Source organism: Boleophthalmus pectinirostris, unplaced genomic scaffold (assembly GCF_026225935.1).
Source record: "Boleophthalmus pectinirostris isolate CB_2022bp ecotype Guang Dong unplaced genomic scaffold, ASM2622593v1 HiC_scaffold_12, whole genome shotgun sequence".
Lineage (NCBI taxonomy): Eukaryota > Metazoa > Chordata > Actinopteri > Gobiiformes > Gobiidae > Boleophthalmus > Boleophthalmus pectinirostris.
Window position 1 is genome coordinate 34,734,881 of NW_026571018.1, and position 12,090 is coordinate 34,746,970.

A 12,090-nucleotide genomic window follows, 5' to 3' on the forward strand; every position below is an offset into this window, starting at 1 on the left:
TCGGCATCAATATTGGAACAGAAAAAATGGATTGGTGCATCCCTAAAAACAAGTAGGCCCCAAAAAAATTACATACTGCGGCTTTAAATAAGTAATGCGCATCAACTTCCTTACTGTTGAAAAACCAGCCCACACAAGTATAACTCCAAAACAAAAGGAGAGGAGTGCCTGGAAAAAGCGCGGTTCTCTCTGGACACGGTAGCATAGTGGCAGGTAAGGCATGAGGATTCAGTGTTCTGCTCTTTTTTCTTTGACTTTGAAACTACGCATGGTCATTTTGCATCTCATTCATTCACCATGACAACCCCCAAAACTAACTACACCCCACACTCCTCCTCTTCCTCCTCCTCCTTTCCTCCTCCATGGGTTTAACTGAGAGACGTGATGTTGGAGCGGCCACCAGGGGGCACTGTAATACGGCGTCCAGCAGGCCTGATGGGGAGATCGTCTGGAGTGGGGGGTCCTGAGGAGAGAAAGAGAATAAAAAATGCATTATTAGATATGAGCTGGGAGCAAAAGTATGGAAAAGTGGTTGTATGGCTGGAAATCTTGTTGTAAATCATTAAATGTTTGCAGATGACTTGGTCGTTTTCAGTCCGAGCACAAGTGGCCTCCAGCAGCTACTCAACATCTGTTCAGTTTACGGTGTGGAGAATGACATAAAGAATAATGCAACCGAGAGTCTGGTCATGATCTACAGGACCAAAGAACAAGGACATGAGATATCTGGACTTCTGCCTGTGAATGTTGTGTTGACTGTTACGACAAAAGTGAAATATGTACAGTGTTGGGGAGTAACAGATTACATGTACCGGAGTTACGTAATCAGAGTACAAATTATGAGTAACTGTATTCCTTTACAGTTACTGTTTCAGTGAGTGGTAATTGGATTACAGTTACTTGGTTGAAATAAATGGATTACACAGAGGGATTTTCCTGTTTTCACATTTTGGGTTATTATATCTCTTTTTTTTTTTTTTTTCCCCGTAATTCCACTCATTGCTGGACACTAAATCAGGTCTAAAACCAGGTCCAAACCAGGTCTAAACCAGGTCTAAACCAGGTCTAAACCAGGTCTAAAACCAGGTCTAAACCAGGTCTAAACCAGGTCCAAACCAGGTCCAAACCAGGACTAAACCAGGTCTAAACCAAGTCTAAACCCAGGTCTAAACCAGGTCTAAACCAGGTCCAAACCAGGTCCAAACCAGGTCTAAACCAAACCAGGTCTAAACCAGGTCCAAACCAGGTCAAAACCCAGGTCCAAACCAAGTCTAAACCAGGTCTAAACTAGGTCCAAACCCAGGTCCAAACCAGGTCTAAACCAGGACTAAACCAGGACTAAACCAGTCTAAAACCAGGTCTAAACCCAGGTCAAACCAGGTCTAAACCAGGTCCAAAACCAAACTCTAAACCAGGTCTAAACCAGGTCCAAACCAGGTCCAAACCCAGGTCCAAACCAGGTCTAAACCAGGTCTAAACCAGGTCTAAACCAGGTCTAAACCATGTTCAAACCCAGGTCCAAACCCAGGTCTAAACCAGGTCTAAACCAGGTCTAAACCAGGACTAAACCAGGACTAAACCAGGTCTAAACTATGTCTCAAACAGGATTTAAACAGGACCGTGTCTCAATAATATTTTTAATTTGGTTCAGTAAAGTCTGACCTTTTTATTTTCTTTTAGCAGACGAAACATCTTATGTGAAGATTTCCTGGTCTTTACTACTTTACAGCAAACAAAGTAATCCAAAATATTCAGATTACATTACTCACTTTAAGTAATTTATTGGATTACGTTACAAACTACATTTTGGGGTATGTAATCTGTAATCTGTAAGGGTTCCTGTTGTGTAATCTGTGTTTCCCAACCTTTTTTTCTGGGGACACATATGTTAACAGTCACAAACCTTCACGACCCAAGTCAACAGATATTATTCACAAATCACAAAATAAAGTTAGATTTGAGCATTACTGAACATGAATGGGGATATTTTATTGTTGACTGAGTGATTGTCTCTGAACAATTAGTATTACTCAAGTTTTAAACAAAGAAAACCAGTCATTGAAGCAGCAATAAAAGGATCCATAAATATCCTGAAGCGCTCTGACCTTTGCTGATTTATCACCCTTCTTTTTGGACAACCGAGCAAACATTTCTAAACTTTAGCTGCAGGAGAACTTGTTCAGGGCAGGCAGATAGGATTGGCTGACTCACTCACTCTCTCACGTGTTCGAGCTCTATATTGCAAACCCACATGCAGATCGTGACAAAAAAAAATCTCTGGTGACCCACCTGAAGGTCACCACCTCTTTGGGAAACAATGGTTTAAATCATATTGTACAGAACCCACCTCTCGATTCATTACACAAAAGTCAGTTTGCAAAGACTTACAGTGACAGTTTGCGGTGCTTTTGAGGAGGCCACGATGGACGAGTGCGACTGAGGTGTTTGTTACTTCATGAGTGAACACAAGAACTTTAATGTACAGTTTTATTTGCAGATTGAACAAATCAGACAATGAAATAATAATGTCACTCACAAATATGAGATTCAGTGTAATAAAATATCAGTCCAACATGTGGAGAACACTGGTGTGGCTGTCTTTTTAAAAACATAAATGTTTATTTTTACCTCGGCCAAGGAGGTTATGTTTTTGCCGGCGTTTTGTCTGTTTGTTTGTTTGTTTGTCTGTTAGCAACATAACTCAAAAAGTTATGGACCGATTTTGATGAAATTTTCAGCATTTGTTGGAAATGTGAAAAGGAAGAACTGATTTCATTTTTCATCCACCGTTCGTGTTTAAAGGAAAGAAATAATATTTTAGGTCTCTGCCTTAGTATCAGTAGATATCGGAGTATCGGCATCAATATTGGAACAGAAAAGATGGATTGGTGCATCCCTAAAAACAAGTAGGCCCAAAAAAAATTACATACTGCGGCTTTAAATAAGTAATGCACATCAACTTCCTTACTGTTGAAAAACCAGCCCACACAAGTATAACTCCAAAACAAAAGGAGAGGAGTGCCTGGAAAAAAGCGCGGTTCTCTCTGGACACGGTAGCATAGTGGCAGGTAAGGCATGAGGATTCAGTGTTCTGCTCTTTTTTTCTTGACTTTGAAACTACGCATGGTCATTTTGCATCTCATTCATTCACCATGACAACCCCAAAACTAACTACACCCCACACTCTCCTCTTCCTCCTCCTCCTCTTCCTCCTCCATGGGTTTAACTGAGAGACGTGATGTTGGAGCGGCCACCAGGAGGCACTGTAATATGGCGTCAACAACAAATCAGACAATGAAATAATAATGTCACTCACAAATATGAGATTCAGTGCAATAAAATGTCAGTCCAGCATGTGGAGACACTGGTGTGGCTGTCTTTTTAAAAACATAAATGTTTATTGTTACCTCGCCAAGGAGGTTATGTTTTTGCCGGCGTTTGTCTGTTTGTTTGTTTGTTTGTCTGTCTGTTAGCAACATAACTCAAAAAGTTATGGACCGATTTTGATGAAATTTTCAGCATTTGTTGGAAATGTGAAAAGGAAGAACTGATTTCATTTTGGGGGTGATCCGGAAGAAAAATTTTGTTTCTCAATATCTCGGTTAATTATTGACCAAACCCCATGAAATTTGACTCAGGGATGGACAATGGGATCCTCTTTCATATTCCAAAGGCTGATCCGGATCTGATCCAGAAGACTGATTTTATCGCAATTTATATAAAAAATGGGGGTAGTCCTTGGCGGAGGTCTGCGCTCTCTGACTGCTTTTCTAGTTTTGTAATGTCACTGTCCTTGTCTGTTTTTAAAAATGGACCATGAGTCTGGAATAAAGATGAACTGAATTGAATTATCGATTTGAAAATATCTTGGGCTTAAAGGTCCTATATTACACAAAATGGATTCTTGTGAAACCTTCTAAAAAAAAAAACTAAAAACAAAAAAAACTGGAGTTGTGTTCTGTTGAATTCACATATGTTTGAATAATCCTTTATTATTAGTCTGTCTACATCTCCAAAACTCAAAACCTCCATTCCGTTCCACCTTGTGATGTCATGTCATTTACATTTAGTTCAACAGAAATTGCCAATTCCGGGTCTGAAATGATCCAAATAAATCTAGTGAAGGTGTTTGGAGTTTAAAAACACTATGGAACATTTCCTCTATTACCACATGACATCACAAGGTGGAACAGAGCATGTTCTGTTTGAGTGAACAACTCACATACCGGTTTTGTGTGTCATTTTAAACAGTTTGCAGCGGTCCACAGTTATTCCTCACTTACCTTATACATTCTGAACTATTATTAACTCCGATGACTTTATAAGGTCTAGAACAGAGCGGAGTTTTGCTGTCAACAACTTCCTGATTATCGGACTATTAAACGCTTTATAATTAGACGCAGACGCCACAGCAGCAGCAGACTTGTTCAACTTCTTCTGACCTCAAGAGCTGCTTATTCAATATATCTGTACTAAAGAAAACAGAAAAGAGAAATGAGATATTAGGTCTTTAAGAGTCTGTTGTCTTGTTTTAATATGTTTCCCCTGGCTTAAGGAAAACAGGAAATAGCCTCAATCCCAATGGTCAAATATTTTAACTAGTGAAGTAATCAGATGCATTCACATTCTTAAATTTGTCGTCTTATTTCAGATGGAAGCCAAGGGTCTGTAGAAATCTGTTAAAATATACGAGCAATTTAAGTGGTCTTGAAACTGTCGATGCAGGAATGTGGATTTTATATATTTTTTTTCATTATTTGTTTGGGATCAGCTCCACAAACTTGTCATATCGATACTCTGCAGAGACTTCACGCTGGGGGAGTTCTGCCTCATTGCCTATGGAGGAATGTTCATCAGTTACCATGGTGACACAATGCACACACTAGGAATAACTACCAAAAAAAGTTTTAGAATAGTCTGAAAACTCAAGGAAAAAATGAATGCCAAAGAAATGCGCGAGTGCAGCTACAGGCGCCCGGCTCCAATGTCAATGAAAAATAAAGATCCTGCGAGTCAAATCCAAGGAGGTTAAAGACTCAAACAAACGAAGCGGCTGTGGACGTGTAACCTGTCTGTTTTACAAGAACTGGACCGGATTTTGGGAGACAAGAATCTGTGTATCATTCGTTCATTCGTTTTTCTAAAATAAAACCAAAAATAAGGAAACAAAAGAACAACAATTTTCTTCATTATTTGTCTCCAAAACCAAAATGAAAAAAACATATAAAGATTTGTTTTTCCAGTTTTCAATTTTGTGTTTAAATTGAAAAAAAAAATCATAACGACCCGACCATTTCCCATTTCCGTGGCTTAAACTGCGATGTCGGACTTTTGCGCTGCATACGGACTGAACCAGGACCAAACCGGGACCAGACTGGGACTGAAACCAGGACTGAGACCAGGACTGAGACCAGGACTGAGCCCGGGATCAGACCAGGACTGAACTAGGACTGAACTCAGGACTAAAACTGGACTACAGCAGGAACCAGGTCTAAACCAGGACTGAACCAGAACTAAACCAGATCCTGGTCTCACTCCTGTTCTGGTCCCGGTCTGGTCCCGATCTCAGTGCCGGTCTGAGTATGGTCTGGTCCTGGTCTGGTCCCGGGCTCGTCCCGTCACTCAGTCCTGTTTTAGTCCTGTTTTAGTCCTATTTTAGTCCTGGTTCAGTCCGTATGTGCTGCAAATGTTCGGCATTGCAGTGTAAGTGACAGAAATGGGAAACAGCTTTTATCCATTTATTTCGTTATACATTTTTAAAATTTTGGTTTTGGAGACAAATAATGAAGAAAATAGCAGTTTTTTCAGCGCGCAGTGATACGAACGGAAAGAAAACAGTGCCAAGCGATAATGAGGTCTGACTTTTTAGGCGACGATGGTTTTGTGATGCAAAAATTAGGGGTGTCAAATTATCGTGTTAATTGCGATTAATTAATTACAGTCATATTTAGCGCGTTATGTTTTTTAATCACGTTAATCTCATTTTTAATCTCTAACTTTAGTGTTTCTGTATGCGAGTTGCTTTATTATAAAACCTGTTTTTATGTGTTGTTGGGACAACAACAACACACACACACAACACAAAAACACATTTATACATTTTTTTATTTCGATAATTCCTCTCATTGCCGGAAACCCACACAAAACGCGCGCAGTAAGAGCGATGTGAACGTCATGTTAAAGTTGGCGGCGTCAGGCACAGTGGTCGAGGTCGTAGAGCCAGTAGAACAGAGCAGCAGTGCACAGAGAAAAACGCATTCGTGTCTTGGAAATTATTCTCCCGACGTGAAATATAAAAGAAAATAACAAATATAAAATCGCCTGAAAACAACCTGCATAGGCTCATGATGTCTGCACTACTGTCCTATAGTGACCTGCCACATGAGGGGACACGCACACAAAACACACACAAACACAAATACACACAAACAACACACAAACAACACAAACAAACACAAACAAACACACACAAACACACACACACACACACAAACACACACCTTCATCATCGTCATTAACCTGAGAACGCGCGGACCACGTTTCCTTCCGTAGTTACTGCGTGGACACCGACGTGCTCCCGTGAGCCGCGTGTGGATCGTGTTTTCTCGCGTACGCGGCGTAAACCGAGCTTCCTCCTGTGCCTCTAAACCAGAACTAACACCAAGACTAAAACCAGGACTAATCCAGTCCAGGACTAAACCAGGTCTAAACCAGGACTAAACCAGAACTAAAACCAGAACTAAAACCAGGTCTAAACCAGGACTAAACCAGGACTAACCAGAACTAAACCAGAACTAAAACCAGAAACCAGACTAAACCAGGACTAAACCAGAACCAGAACTAAAACCAGAACTAAAACCAGGTCTAAACCAGATCTAAACCAGGACTAAACCAGGACCAAACCAGAACTAACACCAGGACTAAAACCAGGATTAATCCATTCCAGGACTAAACTAGGACTAAACCAGGTCTAAACCAGGTCTAAACCAGGATTAAAACCAGTGATCTCATATATAAAGCATTTCTCTATCAGTAATATTTTTAATATGGTTAAGGAAAGACTGGACTTTTTATTGTCTTTAAGTAAACAAAAGTTATTATGTTCAGATTTCCTCGTCTTTGCTACTTTACAGCAAACAGTTTCTTATTCATGGAGACTTGGGCTCAACAGCCAATTTGGAGAGATTTGATTAAACAATAAATGACTTTATAAAGTCACTTTTTTAAATCTATATCAGTCTTTTGATCTGCCACAATAATGTAATAATGAATTTAAATGAAAATACCTCAAATTGAAGGCTTTTCTCAGCAATTTTTAGGTGAGATTAAAATGAGATTAATTAGATTAATTAATTACAGATCATAATTAATTAATCTCTCAATTTTTTTTTTTAAATCGCACTCTGACAGCACTTGAAAGAAAAACGCTTTATTACAGTCCCCAGCCAACTTGCCGGACTACTTTCGTCAGCACCGAAAACGGCCAGTGTCTCGGCTCGCCGGACGCTGTCGGGGGTAAGTCAGTGTAGATGCACGACACTGCTCACGAGGATGACATACAGATTTATGTCAAAAATCCCGAACTATCCCTTTAAGCCCTGCAGTCTGAACGTAGTCTCTGTTGCACATTGTGGTGTCATGTGGTAATACAGGAAGTGCTCCACTGCTTCTTAAACTCAATACAGCTTCACTAGAATAATCTGGATGATTTCAGACCTAGAATTGCCAATCTCTACAGAACAAAAGTTAAAAAGTAGCTTAACTTGCAAACTACCTTTTCATGACAACGCAAGGTGGAACAGAACATCGTGACAACATTCTAACACCATTTAAAGTTCACAAGAATCGATTTTGCGTCATATAGGACCTTTAAATTTAATTATGTCTTATTTCAGATGGAGGCCAAGGTTCTGGAAAGAAACTGACGATTCTCAAATGCTGAATCTTTTCATTATTTGTTCGGAACACACATTTGCCGTATTAATCTCATGTCTTAAAATCCTTTCAACTGACAACGATCACGTACTTGGGGTTGAATAATGGCACTGCGTTCTGAATGTGAGAACATCATTTCACTTGTGTTTATTTTTGCTAACGGAGAAGACGTGGAGCTGTTCCTCTTTCATGTGGACAGGCCCAGTAATCACCCAGATATGAACCACAAACCAGGTCAACAAATCTGCAGTAAATGTCCTACATTACGAGAAATTGACTCTTGTGAACTTTAAAGGTGCACTGTGTCACTTTTCTGGTGGAGGGTCCGTCAAATGCTTTTTTTTTTTCTTCAGGGAGATGTTATTTGTTTGTCTGGAATGTTTCACAATATGGTATTAAAGTTTTCTATCTTCATGGAGACTAAACCAGACCAAGTTATGAGTCAGAATGTAGGATTTTCAAGGTACTTTTGAGTATTTTTGAGCTGTAAAACCACCTGTAGTCAAATACATGTAAGGTAGAGCTGTTTAAAGTCATATTGTGGAACATTCCTGACATCTCCATAGAAACAGCAGGTGAAGAAGTTACACAATGCACCTTTAAGCCATGTTAGAATGTTGTTACCACATTAAAACAGACTAACTCTTTATTATTATAAGTCTGTTTACATCTCCAAAGATCAAAATGTTCTGTTCCACCTTGTGATGTCATGAAGAGGTAGTTTGCAAGTTAACAGCTCCTTTTGTTCAGTGGTGGAAGAAATACTCAGCTTTGTTACTTAAGTAAAAGTACAGGTTACAGAGCCAAAAAAAAAAAAAAAAAATAAAAAAATCTAATAAAAAATACTCAAGTAAAAGTCAAAGTTTCACATGAAAAAATGTATGCAAGTAAGTAAGTAGGTAAATATGTAATTAAATATGTAAGTAAGTATTAAAATACCAGTTTAAAAATATACTGTGTCTATGTGTGCACTATGTATGCATGAGTAAGAAATAAAAGTATTTTGTGCATATTTTGAGGTCATACAAGGGTTCAAATGTAGAGATTTAAATACAAATTTGTGCTGAATTTTGTTTGGTTAAAACATTTAAATCATTTTTAAAATCTTTTTTATTGTTTTATTTTTGCGTAAAAAAAATGTGTTAAAAAAAAAAAAACCTCACATTTTTCAACAGGTGTCAAACAATAATTCAAAAATACTTTTACTTTCCAATCCATTTACAAATGTAGTGGAGTAGAAAGTACAGATACCTGCTCTCAGATATAAAAAGTATCCAGTTTAATGCACTTAAGTACAGCACAGATACCTAAAATGTTTACTTACGTGCAGTACTTTACTACTTTTACTTAATTACATTCCACCGCTGCCTTCTGTTCAGTAAAGATTAGTAATTCCAGGGATGTCGTCCAAATGATTCTAGTGAAAGTTTAAAAACACAGTGGGGCACATTTTGTATTACCACATGACATCACAAGGCGGAACGGTGTTTTCTGTTCGAGAATTTAGAGTAAATATGCATAATTGTGTGTTAGAAATGAGTGAATGAAACAAAACACAACTCCAGGTCTGTTTTCGATGAGTAACATTATAAAATAGATCAGAAAACAGAGTCATACGGGCCCTTTGTGTTCAACTCACACTATTCTGCAGTGACCTCAGCTTTCCAGCAGACTCTATGTCATTATATATTCGTCCTGATGTTTGAACTTTGGTGTCAGGACTGTCACACAAACCATCAGAGCTTCAGTCGTTTCCAGGGAATAGACAGTTCCCAAAACACAACCCCCGCTACTCATCACTAAGATGAGACGGCAGCGCAAACTCTGCTCCATGTCACATTTTAATCATAAAATAAACCATGTTCAGTTTGAAAGGTTTCCAAAGGATGAGCCAGAGTCTGCAGGCGATGCTCTGTGATGTTAAAATGGAAAATACAATGATGTCAGACCCGGACAGAGCTAAATCTTGATCCGAAGTTACTCAACTCAGCAGGAGGTGAGCCCCAGAGCGGAATAACTCAGAGTCTACAGTGAGTTATCTTTGAGGGGGCAGTGTCACAGAACATGGTGGACTTTCATAAGCAGAACGTTATTGGACGTGTGGGAAACAGGAGAAGCTCTGACTGTTTCATTTCTGCTCTGGTCTGTGTTGTTCTTTACAACAGAAGAAATTTTGAAGTCAGGATTGCTTCAATACTAATTGTGTTTCTGCTGATAATAATTAATAATAGGCATTTGTTCAAAGTTCACATCTTAAATGCATATGTTGGGGTCAGGGACAAAAAAAACAAGGTAGAATAATGGAATAAAAGAAGTAATGTTTAAAGGTTGTATGGAGGGTTTTTTGTTTGTTTGTTTGTTTCAAATTGACAATGAAAGTTCAAAATAGGGTAACACTTTATAAAAACTACACCTTATTTAGCCTTCTTAAAGCAAGAATAAAGACTTAATTAATAATGAACAAAGACTTAATTAATAATGATTCATGCTTAGTAAATGTTTAATAAAGGATAATTAGTCTTCACTTTAGAAAAGCTCTCAAAAAGACTTAACTAACAGATTATAGCTGCCTGAATTATAATTGCCTTGCATTATTAGTAAATCATTCTCTTCATAGTTTACTAATGATTAATAAATGCTCAAATGGTTAGTAAATGAGTAATTAAGTATGAAATAATTATGAGTAACTATACAGTATACAGTAACTAATAGCACAGGCAAATTAAGTGCAAATTAAGGCAGTAATTAAGTAGTTACTAAGCGTGAATCATTATTAATTAAGTCTTTGTTCATTATTAATTAAGTCTTTGTTCATGCTTTATTAAGGCTAAATAAGGTGTAGTTATTATAAAGTGTTACCCAAAATAGAATTATAGAGAAGCAGCAGCCTTGTAATTATGATGACCAAAAAAATAATAATAATAATGAAAATCCATCAGCTGTGGACGTGCTGGGGGCAGATAAACATCAACCAATAGAAAACAAGGCTACCTCTTTATCTATTGGCTGTTAGGTTGTCAATCAAACTCCCTACTTTTTCTAGCGTCGCTGACTTGCCGACGTGCTGGGATTGTGTGGTTTATGTTTGCGGTTCATGTTTAGCGGTTCTTGGTGTCTTTTTTTTTTAACTGTAGCTCTCAGTTTGCACAAATTTTGTTTTAATGGCAGACAAGAATTCACAACCAGTTCGCCGCAAAAGAAAGTAAATTTTTGACGTTGCTGAAAGAAGAAGAGAAAGGGAAAAGGAGCGAAGCGCAGCATTTAAAAAAGGACAAACAGTTGCTGCATTTCTCTTTCATGGAAAATCTTCTATACAACCTTTAATTGATAGGAATGTAAAGGTAAATTAACAAACCAAACTAAAATATATACAGAAAATAACCTAAACTAAGAAACAAAAGAAAAGGATTAACAAATAAGGAGTTCTGTGTCACAAAATGGGTCACAAGAACTAGTGGTTAACTAAAGGGACACACACAAAACTAAAACACAAGTGCCCCAAAGTAAACCACATAAGCCCACAAACAGAATCGAGTGACCAAATAAAAGAAGGCACAAAACAGAACTAAACTACAGAACTGGACACACACACGAACACAAACACAAAAGGCCAGCAGCCCTGAACAACTGCTGGCAATGTTCTTAAATAAGGGGGAGGTGGCTGCAGGTGAAGTGGGCGTAGACATGCCCCACCAATCACGGGCCAGGGCTCCCACAGCAGGAATCAGGAGAAAATAATTTAAAATACACTAAACAAATCAGAACTGAAGGCCTGGGGTCGTAACAACCATACACTATACCACAGGTGTCAAACATAAGGCCCGGGGGCCAGATCCGGCCCTCCAAGACCTTTAATGTGGCCCTTGGCTGATTTTGTACTAAAATATTTTAATTATATTTTCTATTAAAATATTGTTTATTTTCTGCGGTGTTTATCATAGCAGCGTCTCCAGCGCCTGCGTGGCCCCTCCCACCAGAGCAGCACAAATGAAGACTTGTCTCTTTCCAAACACTCTTAAAGGACGATCGTTTTGACTGTTGACCGTGACACCCTCATCAGAAAAATGTCCAAAATGAGAAAAGTAGACGCCGAGTGCAGGATTTTCCAAGAAAAATGTTCTTATTCCTATTTGCACACAAGTTAATGTTAAAACT

At 38.4% G+C, this 12,090-nt stretch overlaps 1 protein-coding gene across 2 annotated transcripts in view; it reads right to left on the reverse strand.

Moving 5' to 3' along the window:
* Window positions 1–291: 291 nt before the first annotated feature.
* The window catches only part of dpysl3 (dihydropyrimidinase like 3), a 182,452-nt gene continuing 170,653 nt past the window's right edge, over window positions 292–12,090 (reverse strand). For both annotated transcript variants that reach the window (XM_020917905.2, XM_055148671.1), the window contains one exon: window positions 292–463. In XM_020917905.2, the coding sequence (XP_020773564.2) occupies window positions 369–463 (95 nt within the window). In that variant the 3' untranslated portion in view covers window positions 292–368. The remainder of the gene's footprint in view (window positions 464–12,090) is intronic.